This window comes from Podarcis pityusensis (genome assembly GCF_964106645.2).
Source record: "Podarcis pityusensis genome assembly, chromosome: 7".
NCBI lineage: Eukaryota > Metazoa > Chordata > Lepidosauria > Squamata > Lacertidae > Podarcis > Podarcis pityusensis.
Window position 1 is genome coordinate 61,966,153 of NC_138031.1, and position 24,982 is coordinate 61,991,134.

A 24,982-nucleotide genomic window follows, 5' to 3' on the forward strand; every position below is an offset into this window, starting at 1 on the left:
CACTGCTATGTTCTGCCACAGGGATGAGAAATCAGTGGCCTCCCACATATTGTTGTGACTCCCCCTGCAGTGAAGCACCCAGAGCAGGCGAATCGGTTTAGCTACCCTAAAACCATCTCGGTAGGAGTCCTGTCCTCATTTTCACATGGACACCCTACAAGAAAATTCGGGAAAATAATAGTCTCAGGCCAAACAGCAGCTAACTGATCATACTCAGAGGATAACTGCTAGCCACTTCAAGTCAACAAACAGCTAGCTTGTAAAAACATTACACTTCAAGAAAACTAATGTCTCGGCTGCCTCTTTTATATGATTTTCATTTCCTTTTCTGTATTTTCATGTTTTGCATGACTGGAGCAAGAAATTGAGTTTTCTTTTCTTTTTTTAATGTATGGAGAACAATTAGCAAAGGAGGGTGCTGTGTGAAACTCATTGTAAGAACTGGTTTACACACATGCATTTTAAAAAGCTTCCCTAGCAGTTGTTGTTGTCTAATCCCGTTAAATATTTAGGGTTTCTGTCTCTGATGTTTTATACCAATGGAAACCTAAACAGTTGCACTCTCTTGATGAACTTTCCATCGTTCTTAAAAATGTTGTTGTTACCATTATTTTGCAGCTACAGCAAAGGAACGGGATGCGAGCTGATGCAGGAAAAAGGTCAGCGTAAAAATGTTCCTTCCCTCCATAACTGGGAAGAATCTACCAATATTTCTTGCTGCCATTCTGCTGTTCACATCTGACCTGGGGCAATTGGCCATGCTTAGGCAGGGTCACCCAAGCTAAGATGCAGACTGCTACAGTGTGCTAAACGCTAGACAAAAGCACTTTGCTGGGCGTGATTTATTGTAGCAACAGGCCTTGGCAACAGCTTAAGTCCATAGTGATGGTTTCTGTGAAAAACAGGAGGCTGAGCTCCCTGTTCTGCTTCCAAAGAAGCACTTGTCACAACATGGGTTGCAGCACTTCCAGCACGGCAACTGTCAAGGAACCATCATCCAATAATCCGCATCAGAGCAGAGAAGTCAAAAAGCAGGTAATATGTTGCTTAGATTTCTCTACTTCTACAAATGGTTACTTTCCAAGATCAGTGTTGCCACGCTTTGCTTCCTTTAGATGGGAGATCACTAGAGAATGGTGGTATCCCTACAATGTCTGCCTTATTTACACATACAGTGTAGCACAATGGAAGCAAATAGACTCCTGTAGGAGGCAGCAAAATCTCAAGGACCACCTCTACCCACATGAACAAGTCCAGGCCCTGCCTTCAGTCTTCATCAGAGGCCCTTTCCCACATGCCTCATTTGACGTGCAGAGGTGGCAACATGAAAATGGGCTTTTACAATGGTGCCCCCCCCCACCCATTTATCCCTTTACTGTGCCACTCATCTTTTTAGTGGGGTTGGGTAGGATTTGTCCTTTTTGTTGCATTGCTAGATGAGCACTTTAGGAAATTTTGGTGTTGTACTTGATTCTTTTCTTCGGCTTTTAAATTGATGCTACCTGTCTGTAGTATATCTTGTTAAGTCACACAATTGCTTTATACATTAAATGTCTCAAACAATGATAGTAAACAAACACTCCTCCTGCATCAGCAGTAGAAGAGAGATTGGTTTGCCTCTATTCTCTCTCACGGCGCAGGCTGAAGCCCAGACTGCCACAATTACAGCATTGATCAACACTGAATTAAAATGGATTTACCCAACACAGCTGATTTGAATCACCTGTGCTGAAAATGTATAGAACACAATGCAGGTGCTACAGGAAATTATGTTTAACGTAAGAACATGAGAGGTGCTCCACTGGAACAGACCAAAGGCCTGTCTATTCTAGGATCCAGTTTCCCCCAGTGACCAAACAGATGCTATGGGAAGCACAAATGCAGGATGTAAAAGGGATAAACGTTTCTAGTTAATGTAACAAAAACCGATTTTGGAGAAATGAACCCTGTAACCATGATCATGGTTGCTCTCATGTGTTAGGCATGGTGATCCATTTTTCAAGCCTCCTTTACTTCCAGTATTTTCCTGCGCACCCCCCCAACTTGGTCTTTTCTTATTTTTTCTACTGTGAGGGGAGTGTGGGGACAGAGGAATGGACTGTTATGCAGCGTTGCATGTAATCACTGTACAAATTTGTGCAGTTCTCTGCAAAAAAATATTAGGTAGCAGTGCAGCAATGGCAAGACTAAAGAGCAAAACCTATGTCAATAGGAGCTGGGTTTGCCTGTGTGGCTTGGAAGAATCTACTGCTGCATCAGCACATATAATTTAGCTGCAATATATGGTCAGAGACAATGCTCTGCTGTCCAGTGAAATGCACATTTGCAGTGCAAGCAAACCAAGGGTGACAAGATGCAAAGGGTGACAAGATGCAAAGCAGGCCAGGATTAGTGAATGGGGGCTGCAGTGAAACAGCCAAGTTTACAACAACCTTGATTACTTTTACAACTATCACCACTGTCATACCAGGGCAGGGGGCGCTAATCTTCCTCAGCCCTTCCCTCCCTCCGTGGCAAGCTTCAGGAGAACAGAATAGACTTAAACAATTGTGCAAAGAACACCAGTAAACTCAACAACTGGAGTTTGTTCTATGCTGTATAAATTTTGTGAAGACAAATGCTAATATCAATTTTTCCCCAGGCTGAAAATGATCCACTTACTGGTACAGTTAACACTGCCTCCCAAGGTGGGTCAGTTGCTGAAGATTATTCCAGTGAAGGAAGGCTGCCAGACAGCGGTACAGGAAAGCTACCACCAGCTAATGAACAAAATACAGGTATGAATTACTAGCATCTGAGTAACACAAAGCAGTGTTTTGTGTTTGATAGCAGGTAGAGAATGGCTAAAAGCCACAGAGCCTAGCGCTTGCCGATCAGAAGGTCAGTGGTTCGAATCCCCACGATGGGGTGAGCTCCCGTTGCTTGGTCCCTACTCCTGTCAACCTAGCAGTTCGAAAGCACACCAAAAAGTACAAGTAGATAAATAGGTACTGCTCCGGCGGGAAGGTAAACGGCGTTTCCATACGCTGCTCTGGTTCGCCAGAAGCAGCTTAGTCATGCTGGCCACATGACCCAGAAGCTGTCTACAGACAAACACCGGCTTCCTCAGCCAGTAAAGCAAGATGAGTGCCGCAACCCCAGAGTCATCTGCGACTGGACTCAACGGTCAGGGGTCCCTTTAACTTTACCTTTATGTTCAGTGTACATTTGCATTGTGTCCACTGATTTTTTTAAAAGGCCAGTTCTTGCCTAGATGTTTCATCTGTTTATTTTCTTTCCGGTTTACTTCTTCTTGCTCGCACTCTTCATGCATATACAGTGGTACCTTGTCTAGCGTCCGCCTTGTCGAGCGCCCGTTCCGTTGAACGTCTGCGGCAAACCCGGAAGTACCGGAACGGGTTACTTCCGGGTGCGCCGCTCGTGCATGTGCAGAAGCACTAAATCATCCTTTGCGCATGCGCAGAAGCACAAACCGCTCCATGCGCAGATGCAGTGCTTTGTCTAGTGTCCTTTTCAGCCAGCGACCGGGGCTCCGGAACGGATCCCAGTCGCAAAACAAGGTACTACTGTACAGCCCACAGTAGCAAGGAGCTGCTCATGGATATGAATAGGAACACTGGAAGCTGCCTTCTACCAATTCAGACCATTGGTCTAGACTCTATCTAGCTTAGTACTGTCAACACTAATTGGCTGTGGCTCTCCCCAGGGTCAGACCAAGAAACTGTGCTGCCCAAGACAAAGGACAAGATGGTGCCCCTTTCCCATTTTTATGTATAGAAACCAACATGATAGTGTCTTTCACCACACCAGAGGCCCCAGGAAAGTCCATGTAGCAACAGAGGGGAATGGCTGAGGGACTTGGGAAGAACTGTAAAGGACTGCTGCAACTACCCAACAGCCTTCTGAAGTGCTTTCCTCATTCTGCCCAATGGTAGGGCCAGTCCTGAGCTCCCCAGGGTTTTAGTCTGGAGTCTTTCCCAGCCTTACTTGGAGAAACCATGGTTTGAACTTGGGACCTTTTGCATGAAAGCATGTGTTCCTATTCCAGCATGCTTATTGAAATGACCACTGGAAACAATTGGGAGTGCCTAGCTGTCAGTATTGCTGAGATGAACTGTTTGTGTATAAACTGAAAAATTCATAAAGATGTGCACTAGAGTGTACAGGAACAATGGGGCGGCGGGACTGAAAAGAAATCAGACAAGGAACAGTGATGTGGGCACTAGTTGAAATATGCAGCAGGCCCAACGCATTCCCATTTGAAGCAAGGTCTATGGCATGACATCATATCCTGAGATGTTTTGCCATACAAATCATGCTGATTGGAATGGGACCCAGGACAGTGACTTAGGATAACAATTATGTTCATAATCATGTCTTGTCTGCAGAACCTAATAGGCATCTGATTGACCAATGTGAGAACAGGATGCTAGATTAGGTCTGCTGATCTGACTCAGCAGAGAGAGCTCTTCTTGTGTTCAGATATAACAGGGGGTACTAGAAGCAGGAAAATGGAGGCTGATTCAAAGTATGGCCGATTTTCCTCTTGCTTAAATTTAATAGAAGCCCATTTCAAAGAAAGCCAAGATAAACTATAAATAGTTTAAGAGGATCTATAGATAGAATATGAGTCCACAGAAATTGAATACCATGTGCAGGCTAAATATTTTTGGCTGGTTGAAGATGGTGTGAATGATGCTGACTTTTTACTGTTATAACAGAGTTGCTCTAAAGTTTCTAGATACATGCAGTTCCCACTTCACTATGCGAAAATTCACTTATCTGCAATGAGAAATTAGTACTCAAAACTCACCATACATACCATAGATTCAGCTATCTGAACAGAGAGTATTTTTTACTTTCTCGTTTGCCTTTCACTGGTTGGTAGTGAGGGCAGGAATGGAGGAGGGGAATGATTAGACAAATCAGAGAGCATTTTTTCCTGAATTTTCCCAGGAGTATTTTGGCTTTTGAGGGTCAACATTCCATGGTTGGGAGCGCATTTGAAATTTTCCCATGCGAATCAATGAAATTGTCAACTCATTATATGAACACTCACCTAATGAACGATTTCCAGAGAAGATACTGCGTTCAGTATTTTGCTTTAGCAAATTTAGGTTATAGTGCACAATTCTCCCCTCCCCCAATTTGACTCCCCTGTTCTTCATATTATGGACCTTATGAAACAAAAATATGAATTAATTCAGAGGACTGAAACTTAACGACGACGTTTAAAGAAATGCCCTTGTGTTGATTTTTATTATGCTTCTAACCTAATTTAAAAAACTGCCGTCATATCAAAAAAAAATAATTTAACATTTATGTTTGTGAAGACATACATAGAGGTGGACTTTCCAAGAAACCAGTGAGCTTAACAGAAAGAGAAAGACAGACATCATCAGACATATTGGAGGAGCTTCGGATGCAAGGAATAATCAAGACCTCAAGTGCAAACTCTAACAACAGAGCAGCAGATGATGCCACAGTAAGTAAACGTCAAAACTAACAGAAATACACTTTCCAGTCTGAGCTGATATTTCTGCAGTGAACTATGGGTTACTCCTGCAATGGCTCTTTCTTGTGGAATTGAGAATTGATTTAATTAAGCTGTTTATGTAATGTATGAGAAATATTATATTATATTATTATATATTATTATATTGTATTGTATTAGTAAACATCCCTGTGACTATCTCTGGTGAAGGTTGGTATAAAAAATCTCTACATAAATAAATACATTTGTTATATTTATTTCAATCAATTTATTTCTGAAGGTCTCCTAATCTTCGCTGCCCCTTATATCTAAAACTCCTTCCCAAAACACCCTCAAACGGGGCTTCTTGTAATGATTAGTCAGTTTTTTCTTTTCAAAAAATGAACTCAAAGTGACTTGCAAAAGACACAAGATGAGAAAATAAATATAAAACAAGAATTAAAGCAACCTAAAATACAAAAAATATACAAATCCAACTCAACCCCATGCCACTAAAATATGCAGAGAACTAAATTCTAGAAACTTGAGTGAATAAAAATGTTTTTACCTGGCACCTAAAAACAGATAGTGAACGCACCAGGTGTGCCTTTCTGAGGAGAGCATTCCACAACCGGGGAGCCACCACTGAGAAGGCTTGTTCTCATGTTGCCACCCTCTGCACCTCCCTTGAAGAGGGCACACAGTGAGGGACCTAAGATGAAGAATGCAGGGTCCAGTTGGTTCATGTGAGGAAACATGGCACTTGAGGTATTAGGGTATTTTTTTCTGTTTGGCATTTTAATCCAAATTAGCTTTCATTGACAAAAGAAACACTCTGTATAAAGTTGACATGAACTGAAAAAATGCAGGAGATGGAATATAAGATTCAAAAATAGTAGCAAACAAGTTAAATCCTAACATTGGAGATAACATTAGCAGGACTCTGAGAACTGTATGTACAAAAGTAACCTAAACACAACTAAGTAACTATGCATGACTACTCTGAAGTATATTGTAATGTGTTAAAATAGATTTTCATTATTTCTCTTTCTATTTGTTTGGTTCTTTTCAACATTATTTCAAATACAGTACTGTGATTTAATTTATTCACATGCATGCACAGAGTAGAATAAGGTAATTCCCCTTTGAAAAACAAGACTTCCTTCACGGACATATATAAAATTTTACTATTTCTACAGTTGATAGATACAGGAAATCCACCAAAGAAACCACCAGCCAAACTGGAAAAGCTCGAAATCAAAAGGAAGCACATAATTTAACAATAGAGGACTCTGAAAACAAGCCATGTGTTGAAAAGAGAAGAATCCACTAATCTGACTACATCATTCTAGTATCTGAATACCTAACGATCAATAATGTATGTAACATCACAATGTATCTTTGAATTAGGAAAGCTTCTGTTCCCCATGTTACTACTGAACTTGGCTCTTACTGGACGAGGTGTTTCTAAACAGGTTTACTGACAGAGGCTAAAACAAATTTGAAATTTTCTGCCTTCCCTCCATCTTATGATCTGATTAAATTCAACATGCATCCAGTGAAACAGACTCTAGTCCCAAACTGTAGTGCCACAATAAGTGTTAGGTCATTAAGGTGCCACAAGGCTTTTTGTTGTTCCTGCTTCAGCATGCAATGTACAGTCATAACTTGGTTTTTGAACAGCTTAATTCACAAACATCTTGGAACTCGAACGTCGCAAACCCGGAAGTAGGTGTTCCGGTTTGCGAACTTTGCCTCAGAAGCCAAATAAGCAGCGCAACTTCTGCAGCTTCTGATTGGCTGCAGGACGCTCCTACACACATTCTGTTCAAAAACCAAAGTACAACTGCACTGATAGAGCTGTAACTCTGACAGGAAGGTCAACAGCTTCTAACGACAGTCTTACTCAGATAGTCTTAACGCGGGCAAAACTCATGCATGGGGCTGGGGAAATCAATATTGCTGTGGTTGACCATGACCTTCACATATTCAAAGCGGGTTTTTTTCATGCTGAGCATGCATGCATACAAGTTCTATGCACATAGGCTGTCTCCATGCACCCTTCAAAATAAAGAGTACCAGATTATACATACAGGGCCTATGTACCTATAAACAGTGTTTGAAACTCCCATTGTTCTAGGCGCGTTTTGTGACAAGGAATTTCATTAAAGCGAGCAGTTTCTGAGCTCTAGGCACAGTACTGAGCCTAAGATTTCAGATTAAAATTGCCACTGCTATAAGAAAAGGACGACCTTTTTCTGCCTCCCCACTTCCAGCCACTCTGATGACTGGAAAAGGGACCCTCATAAGACTATTAGGGGAGCGGGCACAGGAAGTATGGCTTTGTTTTTGCAGTCTTCAGATGAGGACTGGACCATGTGAAAAATGAACATAATATTTTAGCTGCAGTTCATTCATTTTACGTTTTGCATTCTTGTTATAAAAAAGTGTGCCTAGTAGACACTTCTTTGTGGCGCCCATAACCAAGGTTTAAGGTACCATTTACCTCCTAGCTTTCATATCTCTGTTTCTATGCCTGCAAGCTCTGTGCTAAAAGCAACGTTTAGCACATTGAGGTAAGGGCGGGGCCTACCTTGCAATAGCCATCTCTCCCCTCCACATATTAATTATATTCACATTAAGAATTTGTTTGTGGTGCTAGCCTATGCGTATGCATGTCTCTACAAATGTTGTATCCCTACCCCATTTAAAGAGGCATCTCTTTTCAGACAAGAGAACAGCAACTGAAAAAGGAATTGCTGACTGACAGACCATCACCACTAACCTCCCATGAAAGCAGAACTACAGGGAGTGACATAGACTGTTCAGTTTCTGAAGCTGAAAAAACTTCTAATACTTTTCAGTTGCTTTCCTTAAATCTGGGTTCAGGAAGCTGGATAGAAAAAGAAGATTGGGATGATAATGTAAATGTCAATTTTGAAGGTTTTAGTATGGTGGAGTCAGATGTCACTTATAATATGGTAAATGAAGCATTTTAAACAGTACAATTTATTTCAAAGATATTTGAGCTATGGAAGTTAAATCTCTAGGTTTTCACCTGCATTAAAATAAATGTACTAAAAACCAAACGAAAACATTTGATTATGGTTTAATTTGATAGGATATTTTCAATTTCTTTCCCCACAGACAAATAAGAATATGATGTAAGTCATTCTAGCAGGATTGTTTATTATTTTCAAATACGAAGAAACTGATACAGTTTGTAAGTGAATAAATATTCAGAGTTCATGAAGCAGAATAACAAATAGAAATAGACCTTTAAAATGGTCTCATTGTTGACTGCTTCCACTTTAGAGCAAAAGAAAACTTTGCCATCCTAATCACTGAGGTATTGATAAAAGGAGGGATAAACAGTGCAATCCTACGTATGTCCACTCAGTCAGAAATAATTGTATTGTTGCAGTGTTAGCACTAGGGCCACCAATGAACTATGTACCGAAACATCAGTTAAACAATTTAGATTTTAAAAAGATAAATTTGCTGGGAGCCCCAGAGGAGAGACAGCAAAATGAACCAATAGAGCAGAGTCTTTCCCATTTGTACATAACTGTTAGCTCCATTATTAGCATAATCAGCCTTACTTCATGTCCACTGGTGGCTACATTAACAGAAGCTATCCAACAGTTGGCTGTTCCCAGATTGAATGTTCTAGAATTCAACGCGAAAGCAGGCAAGCCAGTAGTGTTGATCCAATGAAGGCAATACCTAGGACACAGGCCTCTCTACCCCCTTATTGTCCTTCTTGATGCAGCCTTGCTTCTACAAGGGAGAGGGAGGCGAACATCTGTAGTATTCAGGGTAGCATGTCCAGCATACACTGCTAAATAAAGACGCGCTGCAGTCAGCAGTGCCAGGACCAGTCATGGTTTGCTGAAACGGGGAGATTTGTTCCTTTCACAATACCAGGAGAATTGTGTTGTTTTTTGGCATGGTGTGTGTGTGTGTGTGTGTCTCTGTCCCCACTACTGTACCTGAAACATCCCCATTACACCATGGATATTGCTTAAAATGCAAACATGTTCCATCCGTAACATTTTTCTGAAAAATGTTGCTGACGGACTTGTGAATATTTTGTAACTTTTATGCTTCAGATATAAATCTCTCAAGCAATAAATACATGCAAACATGTTAGCCCAAAACAGCCATGCAATTTCACACCTTGCATCGGCAATCTGGGATCGTCAGGAGGTGGTAGAAGGAAGCAAAAGTGGCACAGTGTAAGAAAAGGAAACATCAGTGGGTGTTCATGCAGTTTACTGCAGAGAACAGTAGATGGAGCCCTGGTGAGCGTCAGCACTGAAAAGCTTACAGTCAAGTCAAAACTGGAGCACCAAAGATATCAGGGAGCTGATGCAATAACAGCCTTCACCAACCTGGTCCCTCCAGATGTTTTTGACTACCATTTCCATCAACCACAGACATCATGGGCTACTGGGGGGCACTAGGTTGGCAAAACCTCCTATATAACATTCCATACTCACATTGCACTGTCTTGAAGCTCAACATTTTTGAAGGCTTAGTTTCAGGTTTTTGTGAGTGCTGGATAAAAAGCAAGAGGGGTTTTTTCTTTTAATCCAAAGATGCTTGGATATGAATCTCTGATCTTGCCCCCCACTGCCACATAACTAATTATTGGGCAGCCAGCTCCTTGAACGAAACAAATATAATAATAATAATTTATTATTTGCTTTTTTTTAAGAATATTTTTTTATTAACCGACCAATCACATCAAATCAAACCAAATTACATAAATTCCAAATTACACAGCCGAATTTTAAATTTTTGTTGGGGGTACCCATATTTCAAGTTCCGAAGGGATCCAATCAACTTCTTGCTTCTTACTGCTGTTTTAATGTCCACAAATCTAACCTTATGATGTTCACAGTACTATCCAGTCCTTTCTAATTATTTTTCCACATCTCTTGTTGTTATTTTCATATATTTTTCCTTTCTCTTTGTGACCTCTGATAGTCTCCACAAGCTGGTTAGAACAGTTTGTAATCCTGCGTGGATATTATTTTTTTTATCCAGTAGCCATATCCAGACGTTTTCCATATAACATCACTTCCATACATCAAAACAGTCTTAGCGTCATTAATCTTCACCAATCTGCCTCCTTTCTCAAAACCTCTGAGGAGATTCACTAGGAATGCAGTCTGAAAACAAATCCGTTCTTCCTCCCGGCTGTAAATCCTTTGGCAAGATGGCGACTCCGAATTAATTGCTGCGCCATTCCCAAAAGCTCTTATTGCTTCTCGGTCTCCATAAAGCATACTTTTGGTTAAAGTTTATCTCCACACAGACCTTAATCATCCTGCTTGGGTCAGTTCAACCGACGGTTCTAATGAGGAGGGGTTCTTGTAAATCACATAGAAGGAAAGTAAAAAAGGTTCCCCCCCCCCCATTCAGCCCCGTTGTCAACATAACCCGCCTTTGGTGTATCTTCATCGTAAAATATTCCTGTTTCTCCAGCCCGTCGTCTTCTTTCACAGAGGTCACTTAAATTAGCAGACTTCACTCCCCTTCTTCACTTGAAATATGTGCATTTGCTTCTTTTGTAATTAATTATTCCAAATTGCTGCAACTAGTGAGCGATCAGAGACAGCGTCCAGGAGAGCCGATGTCCACACGGGGGCATTCTGCCTAGGGCCCTCACCCCCTTCTTTCGAATTAGGGGGTGATTTATGGGCACAGCAGGCAAGGGCAGTGTTCCCCATTTCCTTGGGGCAACAAGGGAGGCTGCCTACTCCCATAATAGCCTCTTAATTACCCCGTGTGAGTCGGAGAGATGGTATTGTTGGCCATCTTCCAATGCGCCCCCTAGTGGCCCCCCAATAATTTATTATTTGCAGCCTACCCATCTCACTGGGTTGCTCCAGCCACTCTGGGCAGATTGCCGTATTTTTCGCCCTATAGGACGCACTTTTTCCCCTCCAAAAATGAAGGGGAAATGTGTGTGCGTCCTATGGGGCGAATGCAGGCTTTCGCTGAAGCCTGGAGAGTGAGAGGGGTCGGTGCGCACCGACCCCTCTCGCTCTCCAGGCTTCGCGCAGCTCTCTGCAAGCCGTGGGAGCCCGGCACTGGGCTCCCACGGCTTGTGGAGACTTGCCTGCATGCCAAAGCCTGGGTGCGCTGAGCTCAGCACGCCCAGGCTTCGAGCTTCCCGCAGCTCTCCGCAAGCGGTGGGAGCCCAGCACTGGGCTCCCACGGCTTGCGGAGAGCTGCCTGTTCTGGGGGCTGGGGTCGGGGGATGCTTGGGCTTCCCCCGCCCCAGCCCCTGGGGGGGAAATAATGTTTTTCCCCTTTATTTCCCCCCCAAAAAACTAGGTGCGCCTTATGGGCCAGTGCGTCCTATGGGGCAAAAAATACAGTATATGGTTTATAACTGTTACTGGCAGATACTGACACCAATTTCAGACTCCTGCCAGTAACCCACCAGCATAATGTGGCCTGATGCTGTGAAAAAGGTATAGGATCAAAAGGTATGTTCAGATTAGGGCTGAGAGACAAATCACAACCGTCCTTTGAAATTTGTACAACTTTAAATCTTGCCATGCAGTTCTCTAACTGAGCAATGTGTGCAAAAACACTTATAATGAGCTGAAGTGCAGCTTCATCAATGGAAATAGCACGCAACACAATGGGGAACCTGTGGCCCTCCAGATGTTCCTGGACTACAATTACCATCATCCCTAATCTGCTGTCTGGGGCGGATGGGAAATGGAGTCCAATCAATGTATGGAAGCAGCAGGTTCTTTACATACAACAATGTAATGTATTACTGGGAAATACTTTGGGGAAAAGGAGAAATTTGCACTAACATGCTGCTAAATTTTCAGGACAGCTTATAAAAACAAATTTGCAATATGGAGAACAGAATTTAAGATTGGAAGAATTAGAAACTGAGAGAAACCAAAACCCACACCTAGTTCAGGTACAATGGAATTCAAACCAGGATCTGTGCTTCCTTGCACACTGCACTACCAAGATTGTCAGAAGTAGGTATTGGTGAGTTAGGATCAAGATGAATCACCAGAGTCCTGAATCCCCCAGCCTTAAAAACAGGGGTCAGCAGACTTTTTCAGCAGGGGGCTGGTCCACTGTCCCTCAGACCTTGTGGGGGGCCAGACTATATTTTGGGGAGAAAGAGAAATAATGAATTCCTATGCCCCACAAATAACCCAGAGATGCATTTGAAATAAAAGGGCACATTCTACTCATGTAAAAACACACTGATTCCCAGACCGTCCACGGGCTGGATTTAGAAGGCGATTGGGCCGGATCCGGCCCCCGGGCCTTAGTTTGCCTACCCATGCTTAAGAATAAGGCAACCATTACAGAGCCAGTCACTTCAGATACCCCTTGTGGCTAAGCAACAGAGGCACGGATGAGTTTGTCTGTTTCTGATATATTCTTTATGCCGCTATGGTTAACAGATCTCCCGAAGAGTTTCTTGTTCTTTCGTGCTATGATAACGTATTATATTACACCTTCAATTTGTGATGTCATTAGACAGATTTACCATGCACCTAATGCTTCTAAATTATAAACTAGCTAAGCAAAAGTAGTTGTTTCACCATCACTACACTGCATTCTGAAATAGCTACTGGGGGGGGGGGAATCTATGGTTGAAAGTAGGGGTGGGGAACCTTTCACAGACCAAGGCCACATTCCCATCTGGGTGACCTTCCAGGAGATGCATCCCAGTTATGTGCAGGGCCAGAGGAAAAAACAAACCAAGAACTGTGTGTAAATTTTACCTTTCTATAGCAGTCTGGTTTCTGCACACATTCACACCTCTTCTCTATCCTTGATTCAGGCAACTGAGAGGTATTATAAGAATCCAAGGACACATTCAAGCCAGGCTTCGGTACATGCATCAGATTTCAGTTTGAGTTTATTTGTTGGTGCTTTTAAAGCACCAGTCGAACAAAAGCTTTAGACTTGAAAGTAGCTAAGTTATGTCTTGCATATTGCACATTTTGTTTGGCGATAAGGCAGGACTCCTACAATCCGTGCATTTCTAGTCTGCACTAATTCCAAAATACGGATTTCTAGCCTGACTTAAAAATAGATGTAGAAGAATGCTTGAAATAGTCCACATTCCTATCAACAAGTGATAACCAACTAACCTTGTGGTGTTAAAGCTCAGGCAGAACACTGGTCTAGAAAGAAAGACATTAGATTACTGCGCCTTGGTGCCTGAGGTTGCATCCATACTTAGTTACAATTACTGCCCCATATTGCTAAAGCACAATGCCTTTAGGAACCAATCTGGGAAGGCCAGTATGATTCCAGCTAAAAGCCAACATAGTCCCTTGCTTGGGAAGGGAATAGTTTTTTAATAAAAAAAGAAATAGAATGAGTAGGGCAGTTTTGAAGTTCAGGTGGAAGAAAAATGAAGACTGAGAACCTTGTGTAAGCCACACAAATCACATCTGAGCATCAGGATCTGTACTACTCAAGTGTTCAGTCTAGCAATCCTTTCAATGTGCTTGTGATGCAGGACAAGCTTTTATTAGCTACACAACGTGCATTTAAAAAGCACAATATCTAATCCTGAACAGAGGGAAAGAGGGCACTGTGACATAACATTTTCCAACAGCTGCCATAACAACATGCTCCTTGCCAGACAACTGCAGAATGCTGGAGACAGGCCTGCACATTTCCAGCTCCAAGTCTAGCTACTGTGTTTGAAATATCAAAGCATAAGCCACCACACCAGTCTACACTGCAACATATCCTTTTCCGACTCTGTCAAACCACAATAATGCTTCAAAACATTATTCTGGTGGCTAAAAGGGGTGTTCCTGGGTCTTAATCAGCACGGTAGCAGGGAAAGGGGCAACATATTACCAGAGCATGGGGATAGTAGAAGCTGAACCTCTTGCCATACTGCTGCTAAATAATTTCATATGCCTGGGGAACTAATGTTTGGCCTGTTTTAGGCAAGAGTTGCACTTGTTTACAGACCAGGGGAGGGGATAGAGCCATCTTGGTCACTAAAGCAAGTACTGGCATGTATCTGTGTACAAAGTGCCCTCCATCAGCTGAGACCGGTGTATCAGCTACAACCCCTCTAAGACAGAGATAATCTGTCCACAAATATCCATCAGCCAGACTACTATGTATTATGTAGGGCTGCCTTTGAAGGCTTCTCAAAACGTCATCAAAATATTGCTTCAAGCATACGAAATGAAACTCATCTCATAGCTTCAACAACCATACTGACTCCCTTTTCCAAACAAGATTCAAAGTGCTGGTGTTTACTTTCAAAGCTACATGTGGCTTTGGACTGAAGGAGTGCTTCTCATGCACAAACCTACCTTCTTCAGGTGCTCCCAACTAAGTAGCAGCCAATGAAAAATATTTTATCAATTATGGCATAGGACCTTTGAAATGCTTCCCTCCCCAGAGGCCCACTTAGTACCTGCTCAAAGGTATTTTTGGCATCACACAAAGGCTTTTTAAATTTTCCTGGGCCCTTTACCGTATTGGTCAAATTGGGTTTCATTCTGTTCCAGTGGTGTGCCTATTGTTTCTGCTTTTTGTTGTTTGATATAGGGTTTTCTTGTTGTTAAGTTGTTAAAGGGCAGCTAACAGAATATTCTGGAGTAGGATTACTGAAAAAGAGGACATATTTCTTAAATAACTAAATGAATGTGAAGTCACCAGCTGGAACCTTTAAATGGTATCCAATGTTAGTCTTACTCAGAGTAGACCCACTGAAATTCCTAGACATTACTTACTTACACTCATTAATTTCAATGGGTCAACTCTGAATAAAGAGTCAGATACAACCCCTAGTTGTTCTTATTTATTCATAAGAGCTTGGATTTAGAGGTTGCTATTCACAGAACAGTGGGGCAGTTTTTGCCTATGACCTCTGCAGCCTGTACTGTCTCATTTCTCATGCTGTTCAATCCTCAACTTCACATGTTCTCCAACCATTAAGGACCGCTTCTCCATATATGAACCAACCCAGACCTTGCAATTGTCATCTGAGGCCCTTCTTTGTGTGTCCCCTCTCCAAGAGGTCCAGAAGGTGGCAACAAACGAACAGGCCTTTTCTGTGGTGGCTCTCCATTTGTGGAATACTCTCCCCAGGGAGGCTTGCCCAGTGCCTTCATTACATACTTTTAAATCTCAATGCCAAAACATTTCTCTGCAACCAGGCCTTGAGCTGATTAAACAACTATGGCCTTTGAAATGTGTTTGTAGGAGGGAGATTATTGGTCTTTCTTTGTTTGTTTTTTGTTATGTATTTTGTGTTCTTACTCGTAATTTTATGTTGTGAACATCTTTGGATGAAGGGTGGCATAATTTAATAAACAATAATAATTATAATAACAACCCTCTGGAGCAGATTTTCAGAGGTGGTGGTAGAAACTGGGAAAATTCACTCTCCCTGTCCCTTCTATAACATTCAGTGAGTGGAGTTCCACTCACAGGATTTCCGGATTCAATACTTTGAAAAATATTACTTGATGCTTATATAACATTTCCTAGCATGTTATATTCATTATCACACACAAAACAAGTCCTTACAATACCACAACACTGTATGCTGGTATTATAATGCTCACATGGCAGAGGGAGGTTTGAGGGTGGGGGGGGGGAGAGCTGTTCAGTCATTCTTCTGAACACACATTGGGGCAGGGAGGAGGAGCAGAATTGCACCCACTCAGGGCCCTAGCTTGCCTTCTATGCACTTTCTGTGCAAAAGAGCCAATACTCATACAAACTGAATGCATGTAAGCTCTGCTTATTATACAATCAGGGATCCTGCCTACTCAGCATTTCCCAATTGTGCTGATGGAGCCTATGTGCATAGCTGGAATAGTGCTAATGACTTGCCTAAGATCTCCCACTGGGTTCATAGTTGAACTGAGATTTAAAGTAAAGCACTTTCTAGCACATTTGCATTACAAACCAAACTAAAGCAAGAGCCCTTTTAAACCTCATCTATGAAAACGCCATTAATTACAAGGCTACTCTCTCCTTACAGCTGATAATTCTAGTATTCGGTTCAGAAGAGGATACTCATTATTTCTTCCAATAGTCAAACCTTCTTAAATAATTCACCCCTTGCATTATAATCTGTAACTTTTGCTTGTATTAAATATTGAAGCACCATAATTCCTTGTAAGTTTATAAAGAAAGAAGGCTGAAGGACAATAAAGTGTAAATTCAGTTGTCACAAAATCCAAATGGCACACTTGAGAACTAAGTAGACTCCAGTTCATTCCTAAAATCTAGTATTCGCAAAGATGCCATCAATAAATAAACACCATCTAGTATACAGTTGCCTTTGTTCAGTTTATTCCTGCTGATTTATTAATGGCTGTATCTTATTTCCGAATTCAGTTTCACAAGTGAAATTGTAGATTAAAAGAATAGAAATCAACAAGAAAAGAGTATTGTCATGTACACAGGTCTTATTCTCATGTAAGTGTGCATAAGACTGTAGCCTAAAGCGGCAGCCCTATGTGCTCGTATGTGACAGCACACCCCATTGAACTTAATTTCAAATAAACATGTATAAGATAAGGCTGCATAATTAGCACATAACTCAGTGAAGTTTTCTACACTTTACGATGCTTCTCTTTGTACAAAAATATCAAAGTGCTCACACCTGTTAGGGATTCCATGTGTGCTCAGCTCTAAATAGCTTTTAAATTAAATTTGCTGCCATATATCAGTGTTAAACTTGTCCAATTATCAACAGGTGCCCATGAGCTATACTCTTTATGTTTACTACCTTGATAGCATATCATTTGGGATGACTTTAAAGTCTCTGTAGCAGGCACTGTCTTTATTTTTGTCATGTAAAATGCCAAGAAGAACATCTGTGCATTATCATGTTACGCTTACTATCTCAATCTTGGCTGTGACAGACAGAGTGGATCTGTTTTCCTTAGGCCTGAAGGAATCTCTCTCAGAATAAAACTAGTCTTGGTCTGCTCCTGAAGCATGCAATGTATTTTCTGGAGTACTTCACTCTTAGCATACTCAGGACCCAGAAAAGGTCGTCAAAAAGGGAGACAGGCACATTATACAATCAACAATACATGATAAGCACTATGGCAAGAGGTGTAAGAGTATTTAGGGTTTTCCAGTAGGAAGTCAAATGATACCCCATATAAGGTATGCCTATTTCAAGTATTTCATTAAGAAAACTTTGCTCAGAGTGCAACCATTAGTTAATAAAGCATTTTCTAAGAGCGCACAATTTCAAGCCTTTTTGAAATCACATCGAAAATGCAGCTCTCAGGAGCCAAAACTGTTTTTAATAGAAAAACAGATTATTTAATGTGTTTGTTTTTATCCCGGCATGTGAACTGAAAGCTTTCTGATAGCTCCATCTTCATTTCAAATATCAGAAATACAGTGCCGGATTAAACCCTGTGGAGACCCTGTAGGCAGTCAAAATATCTCCTAATACGTTTTTGTAATTTCCTTCAAAATCAAATCAATATTATTTTGATCTGTTGTCACGGGGCCCCTAAAAGGCTTGGGCCAGTGCCTACTCTACCTATTTGCTGATCCAGAACTGCAGAAGTAACCTCGATTTAGGCTAGAGATGTATACACACTTACTGAGGAGTTAAGTCCCATGGACCTCAGTGGGGCTTGCTTCCGAGTAGACATGTATAGGATTGCGCTGTTGCTGAAGTCATAATACCCCCCTTCCAAATGCCTTCTGGGTCATTATCATATGCTGAAATAAACCATTGGGAGGAATAAATAGAGTGGAATATAATCGGTGGGCCTTTGTTGTCTTCAGCAGCCTGCTGAATGACTACATGACATCCCCTGCTCTCTGACATGACAGACATCTGGTGCGTATAAATAAATAAAAAGACTGACAATACTGTTAATGTTAATACCACCGAATTCAGTAGCAACCGGTAAGCTGGCAAGCTGTCTGCTCATTGCTACCCCTGACAGGAAGACTATAATAAAATGCATCGGTTAAAACTATTCATTGTAAGTGATAGTCTGCTTCAGGGAGGCTATATTATAGTATCCCCAAAAGACACACAGGATGGTCTTCCAATTTATATTCTTTATGGACACTGATAATTTATTTAAAAGTGCAGTAGGAAATAATCCTTATTCCTTACACTGCAGCATTTGTATGAAAGCCCTTAACAACACAATCAGAAATGACTTGGGTTACTTAGGAAGTCCTAGATAAGTTTGCGGCATTTCAGAAACGCGTTGTTAGGACACTTGAAATCTCAACCTGTCAGAATTCAGTTTTTTTATTGTAACAATGACTGTCAATAACCGAAATCTCTCTCTAATCTGTTGAGAACTAATTGCACAACTTCTGACAATAGAAGTTGTTATTTCTTAGTGCTGCCTTTTTAAAGCACACTTGACAAGTACATTACTCTCTCTGGTGATTTGGACACTGAAAAACTAAATACTTGGCCTCATACTACTATGCTCATGATGACATCAGAATTGTGAAGGTACTTCCACAGCAGATAGAAAGCTAGAATCTAGTGCACAAAGGGTCCAATATACAGTGGTACCTCGGGTTAAGTACTTAATTCGTTCTGGAGGTCTGTTTTTAACCTGAAACTGTTCTTAACCTGAAGCACCACTTTAGCTAATGGGGTCTCCCACTGCCGCTGCGCCGCTGCTGCACGATTTCTGTTCTCATCCTGAAGCAAAGTTCTTAACCCGAGGTACTATTTCTGGGTTAATGGAGTCTGTAACCCGAAGCATATGTAACCCGAGGTACCACTGTACCCTGATTTCTTTTTTTAAAAAAATCTGAAAAGAGAATTTTTCTTTACCTCTGTCTTGAAACTCAGGACATGAAGGTGCATCAGAAGTCACAAACACTCCAGTGCAGAATAAGTCAAGGTACATGCAGGACCAACACTGAGCTGCAGAAATTCCGTAATTGAAGCACCCTCAAGACTGTGGGAGACAGGATTTGCAGTGGCAATTAGTAATATAAATATGAAAATGGGACAAGCCGTACATGTGTGATGCTTCCTCAATCACAAGCTTTAAAAATCCAGAGTTTAGAAAAAGGGGGATTTTGAATAGCACCTATTTAAATATATGCATGTTTTCAAGAATGCATGTTATATTTATAAATGTGGCACATTTGATAAAAATGTCAATCTTGACCAAGGATAGCCAGCTAGCTAGCTGCCTGTGAGCCAGATATGACCCTAGACCTCCACTCCAAATTTTCAGATTTTCACTCTAGGCCTTCTCCTTGTGAAGATGCAAGTAAAAGCATGCAAGCAGTGAAAGCTCATAGAGAAGTAAATGTCACCCTGCTCTCCAGTGTGCTGGCCAATGCATGAGCTAAGTAGATACCAGTATGCCTGTATGTTTAATTGCATGAAATAAAATTGCCCTGCTCCTTTATCGTACCATAAATGTCCAGGCAACAGGCCTGTCCTAGACAAATCTTAAACAAGCTGTGGCTAAGGGTTTGCTCAAAGGACCAGTGCAATCCTAGGCTTGTCTACTAAGTCCCATTGCGTTCAGTGAGCAGCAATCATGAACATACTTACTAGAAACTAGTAAATATAAATGAACTCAGATGGACTTCTGAGAAAACATGCCAAGGACAGCACTATGACATAATCTACAACAGGGGTAGCTAATTTATGGTCCTCCAGGTGTTGCTGAACTGTAACTCTCATCACCCCCAAGTATTGAGCATGCTGCCTGAGACTGGGGGGTCTGTACTACAGCAACATACTGAGGACCACAGGTTCCCCATCCTGAATCTAAATCATTACATTTCTCTAATATCCCACTTATCGCAATCTGCCTGAAAAGGTTCATGTACAAATGTAATCATTCTGTATTTTTTAAATCAAATGCTGCAGATGCTATACAATCCTTTCCAACACGGCGCATTAATACAATTAAATACAATAGCAACCTACAAAGAAGTCTAAATAAGAGCATCGTATGCTCTAATAAATAATACTTTATGGTTTAAATGAATATTACAAGGGATGTTCTATAAGTTATGTGTGGGAGGGATATAATTTAACAAACAGAGCAAAAACAACCTGATAAAATACCAAATTGAATCTGCAACATTGACACCAGACATTATAAAAACTCATCAAATGTTAGAATATTTAAACTCCAAAACATTCAACTATAATAATGCATATAAACTTCAGCTTTCTTTCCAGTCAGGATTAGCAGATATCCAGTATCCCTGGATCCATCTACCTTTTTCTTGACATAGCACAAGAATACTTTTTTGTTTTGACCACAGAGGTCCTTCATTGATGGCTGGTTGGCAAGAATGGTTGGCATCTGTTTCCTATTACTTACGGTAAGTAGAGCAGCACATACAGTTACACAACTTAAAGGTCATAAACAATTGCCTTTTGACACTTAAAACATTGTGCCACCAGTTGTGCAGTAGCTAACACTAAACAGCCAGCTTTACTATTGTGGGGAGCAATTATAATGTAAATACGGCGGATATGAACCTTATTGATTACATAAAGAAGCAATGATGCAAAATAAGTGTTCCACTAGTAACTAGCTCAATGCACTAGAACCATAAATTATATGAAATATATAATATAATATAATATAATATAATATAATAAATATAATATTGTGGGTTTGAGCCCCACATTGAGCAAAAGATTCCTGCATTGTAGGGGGTTGGACTAGATGACCCTTGGGGTCCTTTCCAACTCTACAATTATATGATTCTGAGTCTCAAATACTAGTTGCTAGAGATCAATAATGGGAGGGTGTTATTGCAATCAGGCCCTGCTTGTAGAGTTTCCGTAGGCATTTGATTGACCACCGTGAGAACAGAATGTTAGATCAGATGGGGCTTTTATCCGATCCAGGAATCTTGTTTTATATATATATATATATATATATATATGCATTTCTTAAGTTGGAACACGGCTTTCATTTGTCCATCACAGATACATTTGTGCGCTAGAGGTTTGCTCTAAGATGCCTTGAAGCTAACCTCATAAAGCAAAGTGATTGTGTTGTTTAATGGTGATTTAATTTCAAAAGAACAATTTTATGCAGCGAAGCAAAAGCTTCAGAATAAATATCTGAACCATGTTTTCCCCTAGGACACTGAGAGCAAAGTAAAATGTGCTGGTGAAACACACGTTCTGTTTCAGCAAGTGCATACCCGTGTAACACTCCATAAAGTATGGTTTTGCAAGCCACACTGGGTGAACAAACGACAAACAGTTTCACGTAATGTGACATCCAAACCTGGGATTGTGGTTTGGTTAATCCTAACAAACCATGAATGCTAGCCAGTTTTATTTGCTTAGCAATCATGGTTTGTTAGGGTGAAACAAAAGTACAATCCTGGGCTTGGACATCATGCTAATCCAAAACCTTTGTGGTTTGTCTTTTTGTTCATGCACTCAGACCGTGTGCACATTATTGTGTATTAAACCATACTTTATGCCTTATAGGGTAAAGGTAAAGGGACCCCTGACCATTAGGTCCAGTCGTGGCCGACTCTGGGGTTGCGGCTCTCATCTCGCTTTATTGGCCGAGGGAGCCGGCGTACAGCTTCCGGGTCATGTGGCCAGCATGACTAAGCCGCTTCTGACGAACCAGAGCAGCGCACGGAAACGCTGTTTACCTTCCCGCCGGAGCGGTACCTATTTATCTACTTGCACTTTGCTGTGCTTTCGAACTGCTAGGTTGGCAGGAGCAGGGACCGAGCAACAGGAGCTCACCCGTCGCAGGGATTCGAACCACCAACCTTCTGATCAGCAAGTCCTAGGCTCTGTGGTTTAACCCACAGCACCACCCACGTAGTACCATGAAACTTTATGGCTCTTGCTCTCAGATAAGTGGCTTCAACTAAGATTAGGTTTCTCATACAGAAAAACTGGAGTTCTAAGGGGGAAATATTTTTAAGCCCTATAGGTAAATTTTGAGAGAATTTTCACTTAAGCTTAAAGTGCAGTTAAAAGGAGGGTGGGAGAAAAGAACTCTGCTTGTTCCTAGCAGTGGGGAAGACTTGGCATGGCAAAGAAAGTAGCAAGGCTTGAACCTGAATCAGGGAGTAAAGTTATTTGATCTATACTGGTTGAATAATCTTTATAACTCAATTCAAGGTGCTGACTCTTACGAGCTTTCCAGACAGGTGTTTTGGTTTTTTTTGCAAGTGTATTCTGCAACATGTTCCTGGCACAATAATATTATGTTAATGGTGGATTTATTCTGCTTTAGTTTGTTCTGCAATGCTTCTTCAGGGCTACCACATTATTGCTGTCCACCGGGGCTGTAGTGCAATGAAAGTGAGACACTAATAAACCAGAACATTTATGGTATAAAAAGTTACGAGATTTCAGCAAGAAGCTATGGGGCATGCAATGACTGGAAATGAAGGGTAACCACCCCAAAACTTCTGCAGGCACAAACAGGATTAAAGGGGGGAACCGCGTGTGACCAACCTGATAACATCACAAGCACAAATCACAATGAATGCACAATTTTAAAAGGCCATCTAGAGCCCCAAAGGACATGAAAACAAACTCTAGTCATCTCTGCTGCACTACTTTACTGGGGGAATTCAAGCAAGCAAATCCTCTAGTTTAGTCACCCTCCATCTCCGAGTTGTGTGGCACTGAGTATTGGTAAAGCAGTATTTGTTAGAAGTCTGGCTGTTACAGCTTTGAATCATTTGTCTGCCCTCTCACACTGGGGCAGGGAGAGCCCTACCTGCTTGCATACTTTCTTTGGACAAAAAGAGCTCAGCATGCTTGCCCAGAATAACTGTGAGGACAGACAGAAAAGACCAGCCTCCTCTGCTTGCTCACCCTGTCTCTCTTTTGCTGATCCTATTAAGAGCTCCTCTGGATCACACAAACTTAGTCCACATTCTGTTCTCACGGTGGCCAGCTTGAGTAATTATGAGTAACCCACAAGCAGGACCCAAGGGCAATAGTTCTCTTCTGTTAATATGCAACCTGGCAATTGGTGTTCTGTTGAACATCTGGAGCAATAAGGGAGGATTAGGCTTGCTATACCTAATTTATGCTACTGTGGCTCCCAGAGGAAAAGTGGATTTGGGAAAGCAAGCAGATGAGATGAATCCTCCTTCCACCAACAGCCAGGACCTCTGTCCGCTTGCAAATCTACACCACCCCAGTGTTGTAGTGAGGCAGGGACAAAGTGTCATCATATTGGCACACCAGGGGAAATGATGTCACTTCCTATTTACAATCCTCTGCATGCCAAATAAGCTCTCCATGGAGCAAAATCCACACATTGTGGTCAGGAAACGGCAGATTAACTTGCATACCCGCCAAAGAGTTAAATGCCACTTTCAGTTTGAAGAAGTATTGAGTCCTCTGTAATTCTTCATGAGGATGACTGTTAACCAGTCAAGGGAGAGCAAAGGCTAAGAAAAAAGCAAGCTTGGTACCCAAGGCATCATGTCTGCATCGGCCAAAAAATTGTTTATGTTGCCATCTTATGAAGGGTATGGCTATGGAGGCTTTGCCTGTACATCTGAATCAGGAATGCCAAATTGATTAAATATTGGGAGTTCCCAGGAAACCCCACCCCACACAATTAATCAAAAGCTGTGGCACCTGCACACCATTTGAGTGGCAATAACCATCAACTTGGAGGGGGGTGACCCCCTCAAATATTTTATTGGGGGTGGTCGCCGAAGGGCCATAGGCCCCTAGGAGGTGGCTCCTATGATTTGAGTTCACTATCCCACTGACCTAACCATGGGCATAGTCAGGATTGGGGGGGGGGGGGCAGGCCTTTTGTTGCGGGGCAGAACCTCAGTTTGCTATGTGTTTCTATTGATTTAGGGGGCAGCTGCCTCTCCCTGCCCACCCTTGGCTACGCCCATGGTCCTAACTCTCAAGAGGCGGCAGGTCACGCTCTCTCGGCAGCCCCACGGAGCCCCATCTTCCACCCGCGAAGAAAATAAAGCGTGCTGCCCTAGCAGGGGCGTTGGGCACCAGCCTCTTCTGCCCGTTTGCTCTCGCTCTCCCGTCTCTGGGCGGAGGAAGCTTGGGAAGCAGCCACGAGCTGCTTTGTCTGAGGGGCGAAGGAGATGCACCCTCTCCCCCAACCCGCCCCGTGGGGCTACTTCGGTACCCCCCCATAACCTAGAACCATAACCTAGAACCACCTGACGCAGCCCGCCTGCGGAAAAAGAAAGAGCATGCGGGGCTGCCTGGAGAGCTTCGGTTTCGGTGCGCAGTGGCGCCAAAGTGAGCAGCAGTGCGCGCTGAGGGAATTTCTACCCGTCCGCACCTGAGAGGCGCTTTCGGTTCTCCTCCGCCTCTCGCGCTCGGCTGACCAGAGCGAGGCGAGGAAGGGAGGGAGGCGCGTGTGCGCGCAGAGCCCGAGGCCACCTTCCAGCGCGCACGTGGATCCTCCCAGCCCCCTCCTCCTCCTCCTCCAGGCTCGCTTCTCTTGAGGCGCGCACACAGACACGCGCACGCGCGCACAGACACAG

At 42.2% G+C, this 24,982-nt stretch overlaps 1 protein-coding gene and 1 long non-coding RNA gene across 4 annotated transcripts; one reads left to right on the forward strand and one right to left on the reverse strand.

Annotated features, from left to right (window-relative positions):
• Nucleotides 1–678: 678 nt before the first annotated feature.
• STMND1 (stathmin domain containing 1) lies at nucleotides 679–8,564 on the forward strand. Of its 3 annotated transcripts, XR_013989184.1 has the most exons (5): nucleotides 684–1,035; nucleotides 2,642–2,777; nucleotides 5,334–5,485; nucleotides 6,673–6,851; nucleotides 8,203–8,328. XR_013989184.1 is itself a non-coding variant. In XM_081015322.1 (4 exons), exons 1-4 carry the CDS (start codon nucleotides 886–888, stop codon nucleotides 8,470–8,472), a joined length of 708 nt encoding a protein of 235 aa, XP_080871448.1. In that variant the 5' UTR covers nucleotides 679–885; the 3' UTR covers nucleotides 8,473–8,564. The 3 variants fall into 3 exon arrangements, 2 of the variants coding, with proteins under 2 accessions (XP_080871448.1, XP_080871449.1); XM_081015322.1 differs by lacking the exon at nucleotides 6,673–6,851 and having other exon boundaries at nucleotides 679–1,035; nucleotides 8,203–8,564; XM_081015323.1 differs by having other exon boundaries at nucleotides 683–1,035; nucleotides 6,673–8,337.
• LOC308482317 lies at nucleotides 4,561–24,818 on the reverse strand. The gene is made up of 5 exons (XR_013989210.1): nucleotides 24,778–24,818; nucleotides 23,804–23,874; nucleotides 19,305–19,431; nucleotides 18,094–18,214; nucleotides 4,561–5,177 (listed from the first exon to the last, which is right to left on the reverse strand). It is a non-coding gene; the product is annotated as an uncharacterized lncRNA (long non-coding RNA).
• Between the last annotated feature and the right edge of the window lie 164 nt (nucleotides 24,819–24,982).